Genomic DNA, 23564 nt, shown 5'->3' on the forward strand with positions numbered 1-23564 from the left:
GCAGAGCGAAGAAGGCTTCTCACTCCCCTTGGGGGTCTCTGTGGGCCTCAGAGGCAGGGTGAGCAGGCACGTGGGGTCACTGGGGGCCAGACCTGCCTACCCAGTGTGACGTGTCGTCCCCCTTGGGGCTGGCACCCGAATCCTGGGGCAGGGGCTCCACACCTCGCCCTCCCACACCCCCAGGTTGTTGATAGTCTGGCTGTCTGGGCCACGCACTCCTACTCACATTCCTGCTCTGGGGAGGGGGAAGATTTGTCAAGGACAGTCTGACAAATGGGTCACAGGCCGTACACACCGTATCACTGCCCAGGAGATAGGCAGGCAGGTTGGAACAGAGGGGGCTTTGAGAAGGCCACAGGCCTCCCAGGCTCGAGGCAGGCACCAGCCTTCAAGGTCACATCACAGGAGATAGGGACCGCCCTGCAGCACAAGCAGCTCTGCTCCTCCTTATAAAGTAAGGCGGCCCAGCCCCTGGAAGCTCCCAGGATGCCCAGTCCATCTTTCTCTCTGGCCCTGGTGCTGTCGGCCATGGGGGCTCTGCTGAGGCCAGGCACCCCCAGGGAAGAGGTTTCCAGCACCGCGGCCTCGCCCAGGGAGCAGGCCACAGGCAGCGGGGCACTCATCTTTCAGCAAGATTGGGACTGGCCGCTCCCCAGTCTCTGGCTGCCAGGCAGCCCTCAGGACCCCCTGTGCCTGGTGACCCTGCATGGGAGGAGCAATGGGAGCAGGGCCCCCCTGCGGGTGGTGGGGGCCCTGAGTGGCTACGAGCAGGCCTTCCTGGAGGCTGTGCGGCGCACCCACTGGGGCCTGAGTGACTTGACCGCCTTTGCTGTGTGCCCCACTGGCGACGCGCAGCCTGCGCTGCTCCACCTGCAGCAGCTGCAGGCGTGGCTGGGGGAGCCAGGGGGGCGGTGGCTGGTGGTCCTGCACCTGGAGGAAGGTATGTGTTGTGTTGGGGCTGGGGTTGGACGCCAGGCTCTCGTGCCCTCCTCCCAAGACCAGGGGACTGCAGAGCCCCCAGCCCAGACCCATCCCCAGTCTCAGGAAGTGGAGGCTAACGGCCAGAGAGGTGGGTCACTATCTTAGCCTGTCTGGGGCCAGAAGTTCTCCAGCTCCCAGCCACCCCTCTCCCCATGCAGTGCCTGGCGGAGGGGAGTGTAGGGCTAACACCTTGTTCACCTACCTGGGAGCTACACGGTTGCGGGTGGAGGAAGGAGGCAGGTCAGTGCAGCCTGATTGTCCAGCAGAGGAGTGCCTCTCCCTCCACACTGGGTAGCAAGAGGTTCCTGTTCCAAGGGGCCACTGTCCTCAGACCCACTACCAGGAATCCCCCAGGAGCTCTCGGCCTAGAGCCCCCAAGGGCTCAGGAGACACAGGTGGCAGCTGCACCGCCCACCCTATCCATCACTTTTAGGCCACTCCTGTCCCAGGGAAGCCAGGAGCCAGCGTCAAACCTCTCCCACCAGGTTCCCCCAGGCTTCGGTTGGGGTGGGGTCTCCTCCTATGGAGGGGACAGGTTTGGGAGAGGGGCTTGGGCTTCCGTGGCTCAGGTGTCTCCCTTCTTCCCTTGTCCTGGCTGCAGTGACGTGGGAGCCGACACCCTTGCTGAGGTTCCAGGAGCCTCCACCTGGAGGAGCCAGCCCCCCAGAGCTGGCGCTGCTGGTATTGTACCCAGGGCCTGGCCTGGAGGTCACTGTCACCGGCTCTGGGCTACCTGGCGCCCAGGTATCAGGGAGTGGAATGTGGCTCTCTCTGGCCCCCCAGGACCTCCCCGCCCCGGGGCCACAGAGCAAGGGAGGGATTATGGGTTTGGGTTTGTGTTGTTTTTAACTTGGCCTCACAGAAAGGCCAGAAGTGTCCAGGCTAGACCTTGAAGGGATGTTAAGGGCAGCAGGCAGAGCAGGGTTGGCATCCATGCCCCTGCCCCTCAACCTGGCTGAACCCCCGTGTCCGCCCGCAGAGCCTCTGCCTGACCGCGGACTCAGAATTCCTGGCCTTGGTCGTGGACCGGCCGGAGGGGGCCTGGCGCCGGCCTGGTCTAGCCCTGACCCTGCGGCGCCGTGGAAATGGTAGGCCTTGCCTGAACAGGGACCCGACCGGGTGGCTGCCCTCGACCCGCAGACCCCACCCCACCCCCAGCCGCTGAACTGCACGGCGCACACGCCTCCCCTCAGGTGCGCCCCTGAGCACTGCCCAGCTGCAGGCGCTGCTGTTCGGTGCGGACTCCCGCTGCTTCACACGAAAGACCCCGGCCCTGTTGCTCTTGCTGCCGGCGCGGCCGTCGGCACCGGTGCCCGCACACGGTCGGCTGGACTTGGTGCCCTTCCCGCAGCCCAGGTGCGCGCAGGCCCAGACCTGGGGATGCGGGGAGTGTGGGCGCCGCAGCTTTGCGCCCTCACGACCCCCGACTCTGCTGTCCAGGCCTTCCCCGGAGCCAGAGGAGGCATCGCCCAGCGCCGATCCCTTCCTGGAGATGCTCACGCGCCTAGTGCGCGCGCTGCGGGGACCCTCGGCCCGAGCCTCGCCACCACGACTGGCCTTGGACCCGGGTGCACTGGCTGGTTTCCCGCAGGGCCAGGTCAACCTGTCGGACCCCGCGGCCCTGGAGCGCCTGCTGGATGGTGAGGAGCCGCTGCTGTTGCTGCTGCCGCCGACAGCAGCCAACACCGGGGTCCCCGCAACGCCGCAAGGTCCCAAGTCCCCTCTGTGGGCCGCGGGATTAGCGCGCCGGGTGGCTGCCGAGCTTCAGGCGGCGGCCGCCGAGCTGCGCGGCCTCCCGGGGCTGCCTCCCGCTGCCCCCCCGCTGCTGGCGCGCCTGCTGGCACTGTGCCCTGGAAACCCAGATGGCCCCGGCGGCCCGCTGCGCGCGCTGCTGCTGCTCAAGGCGCTGCAGGGCCTGCGCGCTGAGTGGCGCGGGCGGGAGCGGAGCGGCTCCGCACGAGCGCAGCGCAGCGCCGGAGCCGCGGCTGCAGACGGGCCGTGCGCTCTGCGCGAGCTGAGCGTAGACCTGCGGGCCGAGCGCTCCGTGCTCATCCCGGAGACTTATCAGGCCAACAACTGCCAGGGCGCCTGCGGCTGGCCTCAGTCGGACCGCAACCCGCGCTACGGCAATCACGTGGTGCTGCTGCTGAAGATGCAGGCCCGCGGCGCCGCCCTGGCGCGCCCGCCGTGCTGCGTGCCCACAGCCTACACCGGCAAGCTCCTCATCAGCCTGTCCGAGGAGCGCATCAGCGCGCACCACGTCCCGAACATGGTGGCCACCGAGTGCGGCTGCCGGTGACCTCGCGCCGTGCTCCTTGTGCCGCCCCGGCCCGTATTTATTCGGACCCCGTCATCGCCCCAATAAAGACGGGAAGGCACGCGGTTGGGGTGTCTGTGCATGTTTGGGGACAGGCGGAGGCCTCCTTCCCGCAGTTCTCCTAGTCTTCACCCGCTGCCCCTTTGCCCCTCCGTCCTCCCTCCACCCCCCACCCAAAGCTCCTTATCCGCCTCACGCAGACCCCGGGCAGGTTCTGGGGTCCTGGTGCGAAGGAACAAACGATGAGGGGGCCGCAGCACTTGCTTTATTTAGCTGGAACCGCGGGGCCCTAGAGCAGATATTCAGAAACTCACGCGCACGACCCCAGTCTCGCTCAGTCCCGGCCTTTGCCGGTACGGCGCTTCTGGCGGCCTGGAGGCCGGTCCTCCTTGTCGGGGTGCCGCAGGGAGACCCAGGCCTGCCTCTTCCTATCCTCGGGGGCTCCGGAGTCTCGCCCCCAAGGTCGATGGCCCCCCTCGCGGGCCTCCCAGCGTCGCGGTAGGGCTCTGCGGGGCTCCCTGGCACCACGTGGCTTCTCCTCTTTTCCTGGCTTCTCCATTCTTGGCCTCTCCTCCTTGTGTGGCTTCTCCTTCCAGGGCCTCTCCTTCGGAGGCTTCTCCTTCTTCACCCTCTCCTTGGGCCCTCGGCCTGCGAGGGGCGCATGCTCCTCCTCAGCAGCTTCTCCAGACTCCCATTCGTCCTTCTCTGCAGCCTCTCCGCTCCTAGGAATCTGGACCCTTTCCTCTACCTTCCAGGAGGGCTCGGGCTGCCTCACTAGGGGGGCCCGGGCCTCAGGCTTTGGCTGTTTTGCAGACAAGTGCAGGGTGGTGGGATCAGCCACAATTCCATGGCTCAAGCCCCTCCCCCCAGTGAGGAGCCCACTGAGGAAGAGCTTACCAGGGGTGACGCTGGCCCCTTGGGTGACGAGCTTGATGAGACCCACGACTCAGGGACAGGTGCGGGGGCTTCTGCATCCCCAGCCACAGTCTCTGGGAGGGGACAAGAGGGGATGCGAGTCAGCCTGGGGCAAGAGTCGGGAGTGAGAACCACAGCACACCACCATCCCCTAGAGCCCCCTCTCCTGGGGACAGGCAAGGGGACCCAGCCATCTCCACCCAGGTACACTGAGGCTGGGCTAGCTCCCTTCCAGCCCCAGGAAGGGGTTCCAAGTCTCCACTGCTGCTTCTCTTCAAACCTCCCTCATTCAGGGTGTGCCAGGATGCTCCAGTTTCTCTGAGGGCCGTGGGAGCACCGAGGCACACAGAAGCCACACTCTGTGAAACGGGGGTGCACATGGCCCTTCCTGGGCATGCGAGGCCCAGGGTGCGGGGTGGTGAGGGCTGGTTCACTGAGGAGGCAGGTGCATCAAGGTCCCTACTGGGGTGGGGGAGGAGGCAGTTTCCTGTAAGGTCTGCTGGAAAGGGGGGTGGGAGGGTTCTCAGAGCCGGTCCTGGATAGAGGGACTCCGACGGGACCATGGGGATGCACAAGGTCCGCTGCCCAGCAAGAAGTGCAGGGGGCCGCCAGGAACCCCTCACAAGATCCAGGGGGCGCGCGAACCGCCTAGGGTGCGGGCTCACAGACCCGCCCCGTGGCGTGTCCGTGCTTCCGGGAAGGAGTAGCCAAGTGTGAGGCTCACCGCGGCACAGCTGGAAGGCGGAGCCCAGCAGCGCCACGAGCGAGGCCAGCACCAGGCACTTGTTGAGCGTCAAGTCTCCCCAGGGCAGCTCCTCACTCAGGGCCGGGGGCGGCGGCGGCGGCGGCTGCTGGGGCGGTGCGGTCTGCGCCTTCTTCCGTGCGGGGCTCCGAGGGGCTGCAGGAGCAAGTGCTGGCTGGGCTCTAGGGCAGCGAGGGGCAGACCTGCGGCTAAAGTCAGCTCTGCTCTGCCCGGCCATGCGGCCCTAGGCTGAGAAACTAAGCCCTGCCGGCTTGGCAGCTTCACTGGGATGCAGAGAATTTTCCAGAAGATAATTAGCTGAAGCTTAGTAGCAGCTAAGCTGGTGTTATCATGAATTAGAGGAGACTCACAGCCCTTTCAGTTACAGCCAGGAAACCACTCAGCCAGGAGCCTCATGCTGCCCAGATCCAAGGACCCACCCTCCCCTCCCATGCTGGTCCATACCCATCGCCCCCCACCTCACCCCTGCCTCCTGCAAACCCACTTGCTCCTGCTTTCAGCCTCTCCTTCCCAGTTCCTGAGGTCACTTTGGACACAGGCTCCTTTTCTGTCTTCTTGGGCTTGGTGTCCACACTGCCTATGGGGCTGCCCTCAGTCACTCGCTCCTGAGAATCCTGTGGGGACATGTGTCATCCTGGGTGTTCCCTCTAAGGGAGACCAAGCCTTCCCAGGGGCTGCAGAAACCCACCCTCTTAAGCCAGCACCTCCTCTACTCCAGGAGCACCTTGGGCTGAAACCAAGAAGGAAGACCACCCTCCCCCACCCCCCACTACTCACATGGGACTGGCTGCTGGAGTCAGCCAACCTGGATGTCGCTGTTGGTGAGAAAAGAGGGGAGAGTCAAAGTCGTGGGGACCCCCAGATCCCACTTCCTGTTGGGTCCTGCGGGGTGAGGGGCTGGGGACAGGAGAGCTCCCAGTTTGCAGGTTAAAACATAGACAGACTCAGAGACAGCCTTGCACAAAAGCACACAGCAGGTGACTGGCAAGCCAGGATCCAAACCCTGACCTGTGTGGCCCAGCACCTGTGTTTTCTGGGATCTTTACAACCGCCCCCCCACCCCACCCCCCGGGACACTAATGGGCACAGAGGTTGGAAACAAGGAGCATGGTTTAAGCCAGTCCAGTGTGGAAGTCCAAGTCCTGGCTTCTGAAGGTGTGCCACCTGACTCAGAAGGAGAATGGGGGCATGTGCTTCCTCCCCCAGCACCTTATCTGGTACCTTGCGCACTGTCCCCCCGGGGCCGGCCAGGACAAGGGTCAGCCAGTGCAGAGAGGTCCTCATCCATTTGGCAGCTGCCCAGGCCTCCATCCAGCTCCTCTAAGGCCCTGGTTGCCATGGGGACGGCTGAGAGCCGCAGGCCCAGAGTCAGGCTAAGGGCAAGGGGGAAGAGGCAGACTGAGCCCCTGCTATGGGCTTGCCTCTTGGAGAAGGGAGCTCCTTGTCTCTCCATACCACCACCCTGGCTTGTCCCTCTGCCTGGAGCCACCTTCCCTGGTAACTTCACACTTGCTCAGGGCATGGACTGACAGCCCTCCAGCGGGCACTCTCCCTGACATCCCCCCCAAGTCTGTCTTGGGACCCCTCTGGATAGGCCAGCCTTTATGGGCTCCAATAACCCTCTGCACACAGCAGAGAATGCTGGAGCCCAGAGCAGGCTGGGTCCTGCCCATGGTCACACAGAGGTGAGCACAGAGCCCAAACCGGAACCCTTGGCCCCAGGGTCAGCTCATGTTCTCTGAGACCAGGGACTATTTTTATCCAGTGCCCAAGGCCAGCAGGGCAGGCCGGCTGGGGGCCCAGCCCCTCCTAGGCCTTGCTCCCCTGGGGTCTCCCTCTGGGTCATCCTTACCCCTCATTCCTGGCACCTAGCCTCCCGGACCCCGTGGGTGTTGGCACTCAAGCCCCAGCAGCTAGGACCAGCCTGACTCTGGCTATGACAGGCAGGGGCAGGGGGTACCAGGCCTTCCACCCCCAACCCTGGGGTCCCTGCCTCCTCTATGCTGCCTCTGATCCCATAGGGCAGATGAAGAAACAGGCTGAAGGTGGAGCTGTGGGCCAGAGGTTGTGCAGAACTGGAGCCAAACCCCATCTGTTGGCTCCCACGGCCCTGTTTTTTGGAATCCCTGGTGTCCCTGGCACCAGTGTCAGTGTGACCCATCCCTGGGCAGAAAGGGGACCCTTTCCTGGGGCCAGAGTAGTCGGTGGGGGAGGAGACCTATGGGTGGGGAGTGCCTCTAGGGGTGCGTGGGGGCAGCCACAGGAGTCAGGGACACCCCCGTGGACCTCAGGGGTGCCCTCCCAGGTCCTGGGGACCCCCCACCTCTTCCCACGCCTCCTTGTGCCCCTCTTACCCACAGTCGCCACGCTGGGCCTGGTAGACAGCATGGAGCGCGGGGAGGGTGGCCCCAGACAGACAGCAGCAGGTGGCTGGAGGCCGTATTGTGAGCCAATCAGCTCCTCGGCCTGCTGTGGGAGGGGGAGGAGGGCTGGCCTGAGGTTCCCGGGGGGAGCACACCCTTGCCTCGGAGCAGGGCCAGGCATTGGTGGAGGGGTGGCCCCCCCCCACCAACATAGAACCATTGCCAGGCCTGCCACAGTGACCCTGGGAGCATTGCTTTCTGTCTCTCAGCCTTGGAAAAGAGGGTCGCGGGGGGTGAGAGCACCCACAAAGCATGGTTACCTCGCCTTTATAAGCAACTCTTGTGTGCCGGGCTCTGCAGCAACTAAAGGATCGCAGCCCTGTGGAGTCGGGGGCCATCAGGGAGGGCTTCCTGGAGGAGGATGGCACCATCAAAGGGCATCCAGGCTCTACCCACTGGCTCAGGCCAGGCTCAGCTCAGAGGCCTCGGTTTCCTCATCTGGAAAGTGGGGTCATTTCCTCCTGGCCGGCAATGAGGTGAGAATAAGTTTATCTGGGTTAAACAACCACTCGAATGTGAGCTGTTTTTTTTTTTCCTTAATTGAAGTATAGTTGGTTTACAGTGTTGTATTAATTTCTGCTGCACACCTGTACAGCAAATTAACTCAGTTATACATAGATAAACTCTTTTCCACATTATTTTTCATTATGGTTTATCATAGGATATTAAATATAGTTCCCTGTGCTGTACAGTGGGAGCTTGCTGCTTATCCTATATATAATAGTTTGCATCTGCTTATCCCGAACTCTCAATCCTTCCCTCCCCCACTCCCCCTCCCCCTTGGCAACCGCAAGTCTTTTCTCTATGTCTGTGAGTCTGTTTCATAGGTATGTTCATTTGTGTCGTATTTTAGATTCCACATATAAGTAATATCATATGGTATCTGTCTTTCTCTTTCTGACTTTGAGTGAGTGATAGTTGCTCAGTCATGCCTGACTCTTTGCAACCACATGGAGATTTAGTTTGCTTAGTGTGATAATCTCTAGGTCCATCCATGTTACTGCAAATGACATTATTTCATTCTTTATTTTGACTAATATTCCATTGTATATATACCATACTGTGTATGGATATATAATATGTATATGTATATATTGAATGAATATGTATATATCATGTCTTTATCCATTCCTCTATTAATGAACACTTAGATTGTTTCCATGTCTTGGTTATTGTGAACAGAGCTGCTATGAATACCGGGGTGCATACATCTTTTTGATTTAGAGTTTTATCTGGATATACGCCCAGAAGTGGGATTGCTGGATCATTTGGGCTTCCTAGGCGTTGGTGATGGACAGCGAAGCCTGGCTTGCTGCAGTCCATGGGGTCGCAAAGAGTCAGACACGACTGAGCGACTAAACTGAACTGAACTAATGGGCTTCCTAAGGAAACCGCCTGCAATGCAGGAAGACCTGAGTTCCATCCCTGGTCGGGAAGATCTCCTGAAGAAGAAAATGGCAACCCACTTCAGTATTCTTGCCCGGAGAATTCTATGGACAGAGGAGCCTGGCAGGCTACAGTCCGTGGAGATGCAAAGAGTTGGACATGACTGAGTGACTAACGCACACACGGCAGCTCTACATCCCACCTGGTCACATTTCCACATTTGTTTAGTCAATCATTGAACACATACCATTCAGTCCAGCCAATCAGTAAAGGAAACCAACTTTTTCATTTAAAAAATGAATTTATTTATTTATTTTTGGCTCTACTATGTCTTCATTCCTGTGTTACTGTGTGGGCTTTTCTGTAGTTGCAGTGAGCAGGGGCTACCCTCCTGTTGCAGAGCACAAGCTCTAGGGCACACAGAACTCAGAAGCTGTGGCACACGGGCTCAGAGGTTGAAGGTCCCAGGCTCTAGAGCACCAGGCTAAATAGTTGTGGTGCATGGACTTAGTTGCTGTGCAGCATGTGGAATCTTCCCGGACCAGGGATCGAACCTATGTCCCCTGCATTGGTAGGCAGATTCCCATCCACTCTACCACCAGGGAAGCCCCCATCTTAACCATTTTTAAGTGACACCTGTACATTCACATTCTTGGGCAACCACCCCCACCATCCATCTCCAGAACTTTCTCATCTTCCCAAACTGAAATCCTGCCCTCTTTAAGACTAACTCTCTAGCCCCTGGCCCCCACCAACTACTTCTTATTTCTATGGATCTGACTAGGGTTAAAACATACTATTTTGCACATTTTATAAGACACTTACAAGCGTACATTTCTATTTGTACCTCCCATTCTCCATATACTGTTGTTTTACTTCCAATATGATGTAAATCAATCTCAGGATTTTCCCTGTGGTCCAGTATTTAGATTCCACGCTTCCACTACAGGGGAGACGAGTTTGATCCCTGGTCAGGGAACTAAGATCCCACACGCTATGTGGCCAAAAAAACCCCAAAACAGTTAGAATAGACTTCATTCCACAATGAAGTACAAAACTTCTGAGGTCCCTACTGGATGCCTCACATATTCAATGAACTAACTGCACCTTTTAAAAAAATAATTATTTTCATTTGGCTGCTCTGGGTCTTAGTCGCAGTATGTGGGATCTAGTTCCCTGGCCATGGATCGAACCTGGGCCCCTTGCATTGGGAGCACAGAGACTTAGACACAGACCATCAGAGAAATCCTTCTCTCCGCCTTTGCCGGCAGGTCTCCAAGCAGTCCCACAATAGACGAGCTTTCAGCGATTGTCCTTTTCCCAGCATTGTTCTTTGCCTGGTTTCCTGAAGTTTCACTACCTGCACTTATAGCTGGATATTCAAAGACCTGAGGGCACCCCTGTGAAAATTTAAGAGCAGTTTCTTAAAATAGTTCCCTGTTCTCCAGCACACTACCCTCCAGATTCCAGCCACCTTGACCTCTGTCACCTCCCATCTCTGTTTCCTCAGACTCTGAAAACTCTGTGTTCTGTTTGGGTTTCCCCTCCCTGACCTACAGCCAGGAAATCACCTACAGGCAGAATTCTGGGGCAACTCTAGGGCTCATTCTGTTGTTTCCCTCCTCTCTCCACTGCCTATTGTATGCTATCTGAAAACCAGTGTTTCATACATTTTGTCCAGTTCCCTAGTTGTTTAGGGTAGAAGGGCAATTCCCATAGCAATAATTTACCAACTACATTTCTTTTAAATAGCTGGTCAGGAATCCATTGTGTGGTTATGCCAGAACCTATTTATCCAGTTTTCAGTTCTCCCTTGTATACTTGTTTAGCCTATGATGTTACTTAAGCTGGGGCTTTCCAGGTGGTGTAGTGGTAAAGAATCTGCCTGCCAAGGCAGGAGACATGAGTTCAATCCCTGGGTTGGGAAGATCCCCTGGAGTAGGAAATGGCAACCCATTCCAGTATTCCTGCTTGGAGAATTCCATGAACAGAGGAGATTAGTGGACTGCAGTCCATGGGGTCGCAAAGGGTTGGACATGACTGAGCAACTCTGCCTGCACATTAATCTTTCATCATGAATTAATTCTGGCACCCCATAGCATGCAGGATCCTCATTCTTTGAGCAGGGATCAAACATGGAGCCCCAACCATTGAACTGCCAGGGAAGACCCTGCCATAGATTGATTTTGCATGCAACTGGACATCATATCAGTAGAACCACGCTGTGTACACTCTTTTATGTTTGGTTTATTATGTTCAACATTGTGTCTGTGTACTTCACCTATTTTGTTCTCTGTTAGTACTTTGTTCTTTTTCCTTGCTGCACAGTTATACCAGAGAGTTATGTATCCATTTTCTGTTGATAGATATTTGGATCCTTTTGAGTTTTTGGCTAACATAAATACAGTTACTGTGAACATTCTTGTTCCAGTCTTTGGTGGATGTATTTATGCTTTCCTGTTGGGAACAGTGGTAGAATTGTTGGGTTAAAGGGCATACATATATTAGCTTTAAAATATACAGCCAACATTTTTTAAAGTTTAGGCCACACCCTGCAATGTGTGGGACCTTAGTTCTCAGACCAGGGATGGAACATGTGTTCCCTGCAGTGGAAGCATGGAGTCCTAACCACTGGACTGCCAGGGAAGCCCCTGTCAGTGTGGTTTAACTTTACTCTTCCTTTATGACTGAGATAGGGCATCCTGTTGGCCATGTGTATCTCTTCTTTTGTGAAGTGCATATTCACAACTTGTGCCATATTTTAACTGGGTTGTCTTTTTCTTCACAATTTGTAGGAATTTTTGTTTGGTTCTGCTTGATTTTCTGTTTAACTAACTATATTGTGGATATAAATCTGCTGTCCAATATATGTATTAGAAATATCTTACCCCAGTTTGTGGCTTGCTTTTTTACTTTCTTCATGGTGGATTCTGGTGGGCAGGAACCAAATGTATCTCATTCACTTGCCAGGCCTGGGACACAGTAGGCACTCAATAAATGTCAGTTGAACGAGTGAATTTGGCTTCCTTGGTGGTTCAGATGGTAAAGAATCTGCCTACAATGAGGGAAACCGCCAATCGATCCTCGGGTTGGGAAGATCCCCTAGAGGTTATGGCAACCCATTCCAGTATTCTTGCCTGGGAAATCTCATGGACAGACGAGCCTGGCGGGCTACAGCTCATTGGGTCGCAAAGAGTCGTACACGACTCAGCAACTAAGCACAGCACTTAACGAGTGAATGGGTTGAAGTCCTATCCCTGGATCTCAGTTTCTCCACGTGGGCACGTTAATGCCTGTTGCTGTTCACTCACTCAATCTTGTCCAACTCTTTGTGCCCCTATGGACAGCAGTATGTCAAGCTTCCCTGTCCTTCATCATCTCCCAGAGTTTGCTCAGTCACGTCCATTGAGTTGATGATGCCATCCAACCGTTTCATGCTTCATTGCCCTTCTCCTCCTGCCTTCAGTCTTCCTGCCCATATCATATACTCCCCATATCACAGAATTTTGTGACACGTGCAGGACAGACGAGACCGGTCCGCCGCAGAGTGGGATTTGGAGGTTCTCTGACAACTTCAGCTTTTATTTATTTTTTTTTCAACTTCAGCTTTTAGAATCAGAAAGGGCGGAGCTAGGTTCGTCTCAAGGAACCTCTTTCAGAAGCTCCACGTGGGCGCCCCGCCCACAGCAGGCCCCGCCCAAACCTGTCACATAGTTGAGGGGCGGGGCAAGAAGGCGCGCATAGAGGGCGTGATAACATTCCGGAACGGGGAAGTAGGTGGAGTTCCGGAGGTCACTGACCTATGAGGGGGAAGAGCGCTGACACGCAGGGGGCGTGACTGAGCCGCCCGGAGGCCGTTGTCTGCTTTTCCATTGGGCTGCCTGGCGTCGTCAGGGAAACGCGGCGTCTAGGATGAAGGGGCAGGGCCTATAGGGAGGCGGGGCTTCCGGGGGCGGGCCGCGGGGCCGGGGCTCCCGCCGTCAGCTGACCGGCCGCCATCTTGTCCGCCATTTGCAAGCGGCGCGGTGCGGAGCCGGAGTGGTGGGGAGCGCGGCCTGCCGAGCGGGTCGCTGCCGCCGCCGCCCCGCCAGCCGCCGCCGACCTGGCCTGGGAGTCCGCCACGCCGCGGCGGCCGGCAGCACAGCGCTCCGCGGGCGGCAAGCGCGGCCCCTGGGCTCCCTCAAGGCGGTCGGCCGTGGGCCTCCCGGGGCTCGAGCCCGGCGGCGGCCGCCGCGATGGCCCTCAAAATGGTCAAGGGCAGCATCGACCGCATGTTCGACAAGAATCTGCAGGATCTGGTGCGCGGCATCCGCAACCACAAGGAGGACGAGGTGATCCCAGCGCGCCGTCCCTGGCCCTCGATCGGACTCTCGCCCTGACTCTGACCCACTCCGACCCGACCCGGTTCCCGGCTCTGCCCCTGACTCCGGCCCCCCGCCCGCCCCCACGGCCCCGCTCCCGGCTGGAGCCCCGCCTGCTTGCGGCCTCGACCTCTGAACCTCTGCCCGTTCCTTCTCCGAGCCTCAGTTTATCGTCTCTGAGTTGGGGGTCCGTCTCCCGCTCCCCGAGAGTGACCGGAAGAGACTTCTCATGTCCCCACCCTCGCTAGCGGCGGATCTCCGATCTTGAATGTGTTTCTGTGTCTCTTGTTCAAAATGCAGAGCCCCCTACCCCGCCCCAGGCCTTGGACTCCTTGTTGGGGGACCCTCCTCTTCTGCGGGCCGCCCCCGGAGGAAACCCCTTCTGGGATAAACGCACGTCCAGGTTGCTCCCCGGTGTCTGGTCCGGAATTGGCCTTGCCTCCTGGGCTTGAGTCCCCCGGAAGGTGGGGCCGCCCCTCTTAGCGGGTAAGGGGTGGGGCAGCCGACGTTCTAGGCCAAAATAAGGAAGCGGCTCAGGAGTTCTGGAATAGGGAAGCAGACTTCAATTAGACACTCGAAAGCCAGAGGGGAGAAGGTTTTCCAGAAGTAATGTTGTAACAGTGGGCACCATTTTCTTCCCTCCCGCCACCCCGCAATCTGTGACCTAGATTTAGAAGGAATGGGGATAGTTAGTGACCACCAGACCGCTGGCTTCCGGGGAGGGAGACCCAAACCTGCACTTACACAATGGGAGGCTGAAGAAGTCCCCTTTTCCTTGCCTGAGAGTGAGGCTCTCCGATGGAGAGCAGCTGTCGGACAGGTCCCACAACCAGGTGCCACCTGGCCGGCCCTCACGATGGCGCCGGGGAAGCCCAGCAGAGCCGAGAGGAAGGTGCAGGGACGTGAAGGAATTCGCTGGCAGGCACCAAGAGCCCTGGGCGCTGTCCTTGTGCGGAGAGCCTGAGTTTCTGCCTCTATTGAAGTTTTTCAGAATGGGTGTGACCTCGCTGAAATGTACTTAGGTTATTTTGGTTCATTTCTGTAACTCCCACACCTTCCCTTCTTTGGCTACACCAAGGTTTTGCATCATGTTAGATGCTCTGGCCAGTTCCGCTGTCACAAAAGTGGTGAACTCTTGGTCTGATCTTTAGTTTCTCTTTGAAAGAATAGCTGGTCGGCCTGCATTTCAGACCCCAGGGCATGGCAAAGCAAATATGCGGAAAAAGTTTGCGCCCTCAGATTTCTTTTTCTGCCCTGGTTGACCTGATATTCCCCTCTGGTAGTGGGTGTTATTGAGCAGTGTGTTGTGAGATTCTGATGAGGGGCCGAGGGTCTTTGTTGTGGAGAAATGCATGTTCCAGTTAGGGTGTCTGCTTTTTAGGGTGCAAGCCTGTCATCAGGGACAGTGCCGTGGGTCGTGCTATATTCACTCGGAATTGGTAGGAACTGATGGCTCGATCCTCAGGCTTGGAGCCCGTCATTTGGCTTTTTGATGGTTGTGGTGGCTGAGTTCCACGCAGATGCTGTCCAGGCCTGTGGGCGATTCCCACAGGATGCAGCTCAGGATTCGAGGGTCCCTCATCGGAACAGCCGTGATCTGGTCGGTCATTACTGGCTCCAGATGTCACTGCTGTGCTCCAGGGGAGCACAGCAGGCAGCTATGGGGTTACTCTTAGCTCCCAAACCACCACCCCATTCCGAGGAAGACTGGGAGCAGTGTAGTTTTCCCTCAAGAGTTTACTTTTTATAATAGATTGTAGCTTAAAATTCCTGTTGTGGCATCATAGAAGTAAGGCTTGGCAGTGACTTTAAAAAAAGCCAGATAGAAAGACATCATGGTTTAGCATATGATGTTTGTGAGACCCAAGTCCAGGTTCTTGGTCCTCTATGAATGACCTGGGGAGAGTTCCCTAGTGTAAAGTGGAAGGGATGGCTACCTCCCCATCTTGTTGAGTGCCTATAACGCAGGCTTCTGTGAGCTCCCCAAAGAAGAATCCAGAAAGTCCGGACCCATGGCAGAGTAACTGAAACTCTTGCTTCTACTTGTGATACTAAGCGTGTGCATGCCTGTGAATGGGGTTTACCATGGAAAACATGCCTTTTACAGTGAGTCAAAGAAATTTGAAATATAGTGGGCTGATTCCCATCTTTCTGTGGTGCTTGAGTTTCAGTCCTTAATATACAGCACCAGGTCATGTGGGCAGGTGAGGAAAGTTACTTGGGAGTGTCCTTGCTTCTGAAACTTGTGTATAACTAAGAAAAAACAAATGACTTTCAATGTTGAATCCTTATGAGTACTTTTCATATTTTGGGGAAAACCTTTTCTTTCATAATTATGCATAATTTCTTGTAATAAGCTCAGTGTTTATGAAAGTGAAAAGGTAAAATACTTCTTCCCAGAAATCAGTTTGAGAGTTTTTTCTCTGTAAATAGAACTTGAGGGAGATCCTGTCTGTTAAGGTTTTGTGCTGGTCTTCTCTGTTACGGTGGCAGCCCTTCCTGACTGCTGTCCACGCCCCTGAAGTGCTCCTGAGGACCAACCTTCTGAGTGTGGTTGCACGTGCCCCCCATATCATTGATGTGGGTTCCACTTTCTCTGCTCTTTGTCCCAGCTCACTCCATCAGGTGGCCCCTGGCAGTGTCCGTTTTTGTGTGGGGTCTGAGTTTGCATCTAACTCACTCAACTGAAGTTTCTGAACTTGAAAAATTGAATCCTAATTGTGTATAGTTGTGTGTATCCATGGGTTCTGCATTCAGAAACTGTGGATTGAAAGTATATTTTTTAGAGAGTTCCAAGAAGCAAGACTTGAATTTGCTGCACACAGGCAACTATTTGAATACACAGCACTTGCATTGGATCAAGTGTTGAAAGTTATTTCGCAGTGAGTTAAAGTGAACGGGAGGATGTGTGTACATCATGTAGAAGTTCATTGTAAATGAGGGACTGGAGTGTCTGACGATTCTGGTGTCTTCAGGGGTCTGGAACCAGTCCTCTGCAACACCAAAGGTTAACTGTGGAGTGGTATTTTGAAATTGGGCATAATCTGGGATTAAGACTGAACTGTATGAAGTGCTGTTATTCTAGAGTTTCTGACCTCAGAAATGCAATTTCCTGGGATTCAGTCCTTGCCAGGGTGTGTGGGACTCCTCGGGCCATGAGGTCCGTGCAGGGCTGGCGCTCCTTGTCCTAGGGACAGTTACTGACGCACGTGTTGTGTCAGGTGCGGTGCTTTTGGTTATTTCTGTGAGACTTTCTATTTTAAAAACATTGGGGAAGACTAAAGATAGGAAATTTAGTAAAGAAGTTGTTACCTGAGTCAGGGTTTCTCCCCCTTGGCACTGCTGACATCAGGCTGGGTCATCCTTTGAGGGGGGGCTGTCCTGGGCATAGCCCAGGGGCTGAGCAGCATCTCTGGCCCCATCTGTGTAATGCCAGGCCACCCCCAGTCTTGACAATCACAGTGTTCCCAGATACACCCCAGTGTCCTCTAGGCTCGGGATCCCCTGACCATAATTGATAAGGAAAATTTCTCAGGATTCCTTCATGCTGGCTCTTCATCCAGGTGTCCCTTGTCCCCTGTGCTGTCCCTGTGTGGTTGGACCCTGTGCTGATGTGAGGTAAGGCGGCCTGTGCCTGCTCCTGCGGCAGAGCTCCGGGAGCCTTTGTGGTTTCCTGAGCGACAGAGGTAACTGGAAGCATCCTGGTTGGGGTGTTCGGTCTCTGCCCCCCGGTTCCTGGCCCCAAGCTGCTGAGTCCCTTGAGGTTTCCTGGGAGATGGGGTATCTTTTGTTCTGATGAGGTGACTCTTGGTGGGACTGGGGCACCAGAAAGGCCAGGCCATGGTTTGAAGCTTGGAACTTTCAGACACCCCCCTCCAGTCCTCTAGAGGAGGAGGAGGGGCTGCAGGTGGAGTTGACAATGGATCATGTATTTGTGATGAAGCCTCCATAAAAATCTCTAAAGTGTGGGGTTCAGGGCGAGCCTTGGTTGGTGAAAGTGCCTGTGTGCCGGGGGTGGCATGCCACCTGCTGTGAGGACAGAAATCCTGCCTCCGGCCTGCACCCTGCCCTGCCCCCTGCCTCTTTGTCCGGCTGTTTGCTTTGTTGTGTCCTTACTCTGTAATAAGCTGGGATACATAAGTACGTGCTTCCCTGAGGCAAGGGGGGTCTGGGAACCCTGATTTACAGCTGGTTAGTGTGTGCGGTGGGGGCAGACCTGTGGGGTCTGTGCTGACTCCTGGCAGAGTGTGTCAGAACCCAACTGAATTGTGGGACCCCACTAGGGTCACGGGGCTGGGGGGGTGGCGGGAAATGGTCAGTGTTTCCTAGGCAGCCCACAGGGTGTGTCTTCCAGATTTGTGCTGTTTTTCTTTAAATCTTATTAGTTGTGCAGAATGTGATGCACCTGCACTGAATTAAACATTGTACAGTTTAAGTATTGTGATAGTAATTGTGCTAAGTTCTCTGCATGTCATTTCCTTGCTTTGCTCAGAGTTTTCTCCCTTATATGTGTGTCCCTGGACAGACTTGCTTGCTTCTGGTCATCTGCAGCAGCCGCTGTCACTCTCTGCCGTGGCAAAGGGCCACCATGACTTGTTCATTTCCTTTGCCAACAGGGGTGTGTTGTGTGTCTACACCAGGTTCCTTTACCCACTGGACTGTTGCTGGACATCTGGCTTGTTTCCCACTGGGGGCATTTATGTGCCACCGTGTATAGGAGGGCGGGCCACTGTGATGGGAGTGGGAGCAGCCTCAGCTTCCCCATGGCTGTGTGCTCGCTGGCCGTGTCCTCATGAGCGGTGTCCTCTTGGGCCGTGGCCACCACAGGGCTGCTATAGCTTCTGCTTCAAGCAGCAGCCCCGGGGCCTCCCTGCCTTCCCTCTCTGCGTAGAACCTTTGCTGACTCCATGAAGCTGTCTCTTCAGGGTTTGGGCCTCTTTCTGTGCATCTGTCCCCTGACTTGGGGGAGTTTTCAAGGGCACATTCTAGGCCTAGATGCCATGAGTGGCGGCAGCTGTGAGGACCAAGTCTGGGGTGGGGGTGTGTGTCTGTGTGGCCCCTGGGGATACCCAGTTGCATGAGGGCTCCAGGAGATTGAAAGGCTGCAGGCAGCTGAGGCAGGCTCAAGGCCAGAATCCCCTTTTAGCACTGTGGACACAAGGACTTAGTCATCCTTGGGGTGGAGGGGCATCCCTGGCCCCTTGACGTGCCAGGAGCCCCTAGTCCTGATGAATATGGATGTCCCAGGTAGGGCCTGGCATCCTCTGGGGGTGCGGTTGCCTCCCTGGGAACCTTGCTCTGGGACCTCGCTGAGAAGAGGGGGTGGGAGGTTGGGAAGTCTGAGGCTTGACTGCGGCCCCTGCAGCTGATCTTTGCTGAGTCCTGGGCGTGCGATGGGCACAGGCAAGACGGGTTCGCCCCCCCTTGCTGTCTCCCTAGGTATAGCCTCCCTGAGGGAGTGTCCTTATTGTGGGCCAGCTTGTACATTATCAGAATTCTCTTGTTCTGACACTGACTTGCCTTGCCTACATTTTGGGGTTAAAGTGTATTTTCTTACTGAAGTGATTGTAGTAGATGGCAGCTGGTTGTTGCTAGCAAGGTAGATGGAGTGACAGAGACAGCCCTTTGTGGTCTCCTGTTGTAATGGATGTCCATCTCTGTTGATGACCTCAGCCATGGCCAGCAACTCCCCTCCCCCAAGAATCTGAGGACTGCTGCTTACGGGAGCAGGGTGGAGGGGCTCTGGGCCCTGAGCCGGGGACTCTGCAGGCAGTCGTGGGTGATGGCAAGACCCGCATATTTATGATGATTCAGAGAGAATCTCTTGGAAATGTCAATGGACAAGGCAAGTGAAATGATGTCCTCCAGGAGGTGGACAGGTCATCCTGACAATGCTGCTTTACTTGGGTTAGAAGCCATCAAGCCCCAGAGGCAGGGAGGAACCTTGAACACACATCACTAAATGGAAGAAGCTGTCTGAAAAGTCTTCACACTGTGATTCCAGCTTTGGGACGTTCTGGAAAAGGCAGAGCTCTATAGAAAGGATCAGTGGTTATGGGGAAGAGGGGATGGGATGGATGGACGGGGCCAGAGGGGTTTAGGGCAGTGACTCTGCTCAGTGATACAGTGACGCTGGGTGCCTATCAGTGTACATAGACCTGTCAAGACCCACAGAGTGAACCCTGACACCAGCTATGGATCCTGGGTGATGACGTGTCTGTGTGGGTTCATCTATTGTAGATGCGCACTGCTCGGGAGGCTGTGCATACGTGGGGGTGGGCCAGCTGGGAATCTCTACCTGCTGCTCAGTTCTGCTGTGAACCTAAAACTGCTCTTTAAAAAAAGAAGTCTTTTTAAAAGAGACTTCCTGGTCCAGGTATGTGGGTTTTGAGCCTGCCGACCCATCAGGGTCAAGGGCAGCTTCTTGGGCTGACCCCTCGAGGTCTGACCCTACTCCTCTGGGGATCTTGGGATGTCTTAAGTGACCCAGTGACTCTTCTTAGCAGACAGGGTTGGATGGCTGTTCTATCATAGCTGCCGGGTTCATACCAGGCGTGTGTCCTCTGCTCTGGATGAATTCTGGATTGCACATCCATCTCAGCATTGTGTGCTCCGTGGTGAAGTGTGGCTGCTCAGAACAGGCTGAGGGGTGAGAATTTCATCATGTTCGCGTCACCAACTTCTGTTTTTGAAACAAGTGTTAAGGACATGTAGCCATGTATACTTTTGATCTTAAAATAGCTTCTCATTTTTGTTTTGATTACAGACAGACCTTATTTTACTGCTTTCCCCTTGATCATGCTTTCCATGTACTGTGTGTTTCACAAATGGAAGGTCTCTGGTGACCCCACAGTGAGCAAGCATGTTGCCACCATTTTTCCAAGAGCATTCCTTCACTTTGTGTTTCTGAGTCACGTTTTGGTAATTCTCACGAATTTTCACAGTTATTATGTGATGGTGTTCTGAGGTCAGCAATCTCTGATGTTACTCTCACAACTGAATTTTGGGGCTTCGCGAACCTCACCCACATAAGACGTGACACGATCGTTTGTGGAAGTGATAACTTATTTTAAGACTTATTTTAAGAATCTGCCACGACCACCCGGTCCACAGTGTGGAGGCAGGACCCTCACTAGCAAAAATATGGCTTGCTGGGAATTCCCTGATGGTTCAGTGGTTAGGACTCCGTGCTTTCACTGTTGACGGTCCAGGTTCGATCCCTGGTTAGGGAACTAAGATTCTGCCCCCTCCCCCAAAAAAGATAGCTTGCTGAAGCCTCAGATGATGGTTAGCGTTTTTTGCAATGAAATTTTATTTGACTGCACCAGGTCTTATTTGTGGCACACAGGATCTAGTTCCCTGATCAGGGATTGAACCCTGGCCTTCTGCATTGGGAGCTCAGAATCTTAGCCACTGGACCACCAGTGAAGTCCCACAATAAAGTATTTTTAATTAAGGTGTATACTTGTTTTTTTTAAGACACAATGCTGTTGCACATTCAGCAGACTACAGAATAGTGTGAATGTAGCTTTTATGTGCACCAGGAGACCACCAGTTTGTGTGACTTGCTTTATTGCGATATTCATTGTATTGCGATGGTCTGGGACCCTCACGACAATACCTCCTACATCTGCTTGTATAATTTACTGGATCTAGATCCTCTGTATACCCTGGCCTTTTTTTTTTTTTCCCCCCATTTTTGTAAAAAGAAGAACTACTTCATTGTTAGCAATGCTGCGTGTAAATAGGATTACAAAGACTAATATACCGTTTTCTCCCATGTTCCTTATTTTAACTTCGTATGTGTAACTTTGTTTTAGATAAATATTTAAACACTCCTGAGTGAAGCAAATCCTTTTAATATTTTACAATCCTTCCCTCCCTGTCCTGCCTGTAGGAACCGCAAGCCTGTGCACCTGTGTTGTGGCTAAAAATTAGTGTTGAGGAAGGGTATTTCTTCCTTGGGTCAGTCACTTCTGTGGGTTCGGCTATTGCCCTGGGAGTGCTCTGAGGTGCAGGGTCGCTGTCTGGGGGAGGGGAGTGGTTACTCTGCCTCTGTCTCTGAGATGTGGTCTTGGGTGGGGAGCCCTGAGCCCTGCCTCCCCCACCTCAGGGCCCCTTCTGGCTGTTCTGAAAACTCTCTCCTTAGTCTCAGTTTTCAGTAGTTTGTCTGTGATGTGTCTGGGTGTGATTTTCCTTTGTTTCGTATTGCGGAGAACTGGCGCTGGGTTTCTTGAAGTTGTCAGTTTATGTCTTTCACCAAATCTGAGTAAACTCGAGCTGTTAGTTTCCCAGCTGTTTTCTCTGGCCTTCCTCCCCTGGGTCTCAGGTGTACGCTTGCTGCACCTTTATCGCACCCTTTTCTGACTCTGCTGCGTTCAAGGCGTCCTTCTGGTCCCACTGTCATGCTGCCACCCCTCTCCTCAGCTTCAGCTCCCTCCTAAGTCCCTGCTGTTTCCCTTCCCAGGATTTCCACCTGATGGTTCTGTGTAGCTTTCCTTTCTCTGTGAGATGTCCTGTCTTTATTCATTACGAGTATGTTTTCTTTTTGGCCCTGAGAGCATGGTTACAGTTGCTGAGTTGAAATCTCTGTATGTTGATTCCATCCCCAGAGACATCTCAGGGTTGGTCTTTGCTGACCGTCTTTTGTTTTTCTTCTTGGATATAGGTTATATTTTCCTGTTTCTAATTTTTTTTTAAGTTAAGCAGGTTTTTTTGTTTTTGTTTTTAATTTATTTGTGTCTATGCTGAGTCTTTGTTGCTGCGTGGACTTTTCTCTGGTTGTGGAGAGCGGGTGTTGCTCTCTAGTTGTGGTGCTTGGGCTTCTCATTGCGGTGGCTTCCCTTGGGGAGCACGGGCTCTAAGGCGCATGGACTTCTGTAGCTGTGGCACACAGACTTAGATGACTTGTGGCGTGTGGGATCTTCCCAGACCAGGGATCGAACCTGTCTCCTGCATTGGCAGGCGGAGTCTTTACCACTAAGTCACTCGGGAAGCCTTCCTGTGACCCAGTCATTGTGGATGGTGTGTTGCAGACACTCCGGATTCTGTTGTGTCCTCTGCAGTGTTGGTTACAGGAGGGGGTGTGTTTTAGGGCGGTGACCTTGTCTGGGCTGGAGCTCTGGCTCTGTGTGCCCTGCAGTGGGCTGCATTGCCAGCTGTGTGCAGTATTCTGGTGGGGACGGGGTCCTGGGGTCCATGGGGAGGGTTCATGTGAGGCTGTCCTCCCCCTCCCTGTCTCCCCTCACTTCCCAGCAGCTGCGTTCACCCAGGATCAAAGCTGGGGCAGGACCCAGTGGTCTCTCATGCTCTGCGCTGCGGGAGAGTCGTGTGCAGACAGGGCCGTAGGAGGCTTGGTCTGAGGATGGCTGCGCAGATGTTACCGGGAGCGGACTCTGTCTGGCCTCCCGGCAGCAGAGGTGTCCCTGGGCCGCCTGGCAAATCATGTGCAGAGAACATGGTGTGCTGACATTTCACCAGCTGACCAGCATCTGTGTTGAGGTGCCAGTATGTGAGCATATGTGTGTGAGCACCTGTTTGCCCCTGGGCACTGCAGACGGTAAAGCGTCTGCCCCTAGTAGCTCAGATGGTAAAGTGGTTGCCTACAATGCTGGGGGCCTGGTTCAATCCTTGGGTCCAGAGATCCTCTGGAGAAGGAAATGGCAACCCACTCCGGTACTCTTGCCTGGAAAATCCCATGGATGGAGGAGCGTGATAGGCTACAGTCCTTGGGGTTGCAAAGAGTCGGACACGACTGAGCAACATCAGTTTCACTGCAGAAGCAGATCTGCAGCGCTGTGTGCTCGGCCGGGTTCTCCACGTTTGGGATGGTCTCTCTGCTCTTTCCGTTTTTAATCATTAACTGCCGGTCCAGGGTGCAGAAAGGGGTCATCCATGCACAGGGGTGGGACTGAGGCTCCAGGGGATTAGTAATTGGAAGCCCGTTGGAAGGATCTGGTGACTTGTGTTCCATTGTCTCACTCGGTCATGGAATATACATCAGATGCTGGCTGAGGGCACGCGCTGGGGGCGCCTTCCCCAGGAGCCTGTGCTGGAGCCCCCAGAGGTCTGGGGTGACACTGGATGCAGGGTGTGGCCACTGGGGGCAGGGCTACTGTGCTGGCCACCCTGCTATTGGTCAGATCACAGGCTCCTCCCACTCTTGGGAAGGCAGGGTGGGCACCAAACTCCCCCACAGCCTGGTGACTATTGGACTCCCATGTTGGCAGGTTTGGGTTCTCTTGCGACTGCCACTGTAAGATCTGTGCGTTCTCTGGATGGGAGCCTTATGTCCCATGGGGCACATTTCTTGCTCTGGGCTTCATGTGTCAGTCCAGACTTTGGATTGGTGTTCTAGTATGAGTGCTGGACTAGTGAGGAAACCCAGCAAAATTGAAAACGTGTGTCCACGTAGAGCC

General features: G+C 55.0%; 3 protein-coding genes and 1 non-coding gene across 7 annotated transcripts in view; 3 read left to right on the top strand and 1 right to left on the bottom strand.

The window, feature by feature from the left end:
* Window positions 1-486: 486 nt before the first annotated feature.
* AMH (anti-Mullerian hormone) lies at window positions 487-3280 on the top strand. The gene is made up of 5 exons (XM_065934144.1): window positions 487-940; window positions 1583-1725; window positions 1961-2069; window positions 2175-2337; window positions 2422-3280. The coding sequence occupies exons 1-5, from the start codon at window positions 487-489 to the stop codon at window positions 3278-3280; spliced, it is 1728 nt and encodes a 575-aa protein (XP_065790216.1).
* Window positions 3281-3547: 267 nt separating this feature from the next.
* On the bottom strand, window positions 3548-7394 carry JSRP1 (junctional sarcoplasmic reticulum protein 1). 3 transcript variants are annotated; one of them, XM_065934156.1, is made up of 7 exons: window positions 7331-7394; window positions 6198-6349; window positions 5754-5791; window positions 5461-5590; window positions 4938-5111; window positions 4196-4287; window positions 3548-4100 (listed from the first exon to the last, which is right to left on the bottom strand). In XM_065934156.1, the coding sequence occupies exons 2-7, from the start codon at window positions 6313-6315 to the stop codon at window positions 3633-3635; spliced, it is 1020 nt and encodes a 339-aa protein (XP_065790228.1). In that variant the 5' UTR covers window positions 6316-6349; window positions 7331-7394; the 3' UTR covers window positions 3548-3632. The 3 variants fall into 3 exon arrangements, with proteins under 3 accessions (XP_065790228.1, XP_065790236.1, XP_065790245.1); XM_065934164.1 differs by having other exon boundaries at window positions 7335-7352; XM_065934173.1 differs by lacking the exon at window positions 6198-6349 and having other exon boundaries at window positions 7331-7378.
* A 5391-nt stretch (window positions 7395-12785) lies between these two features.
* Window positions 12786-23564, top strand: part of AP3D1 (adaptor related protein complex 3 subunit delta 1) — a 33385-nt gene continuing 22606 nt past the window's right edge. For both annotated transcript variants that reach the window (XM_065918120.1, XM_065918121.1), the window contains exon 1: window positions 12786-13116. In XM_065918120.1, the coding sequence (XP_065774192.1) occupies window positions 13021-13116 (96 nt within the window). In that variant the 5' untranslated portion in view covers window positions 12786-13020. The remainder of the gene's footprint in view (window positions 13117-23564) is intronic.
* TRNAE-UUC (transfer RNA glutamic acid (anticodon UUC)) lies at window positions 20306-20378 on the top strand. Its single transcript has one exon. It is a non-coding gene; the product is annotated as a tRNA-Glu (tRNA).

This window comes from Muntiacus reevesi, chromosome 1 (assembly GCF_963930625.1).
Source record: "Muntiacus reevesi chromosome 1, mMunRee1.1, whole genome shotgun sequence".
Classification (NCBI taxonomy): Eukaryota; Metazoa; Chordata; class Mammalia; order Artiodactyla; family Cervidae; genus Muntiacus; species Muntiacus reevesi.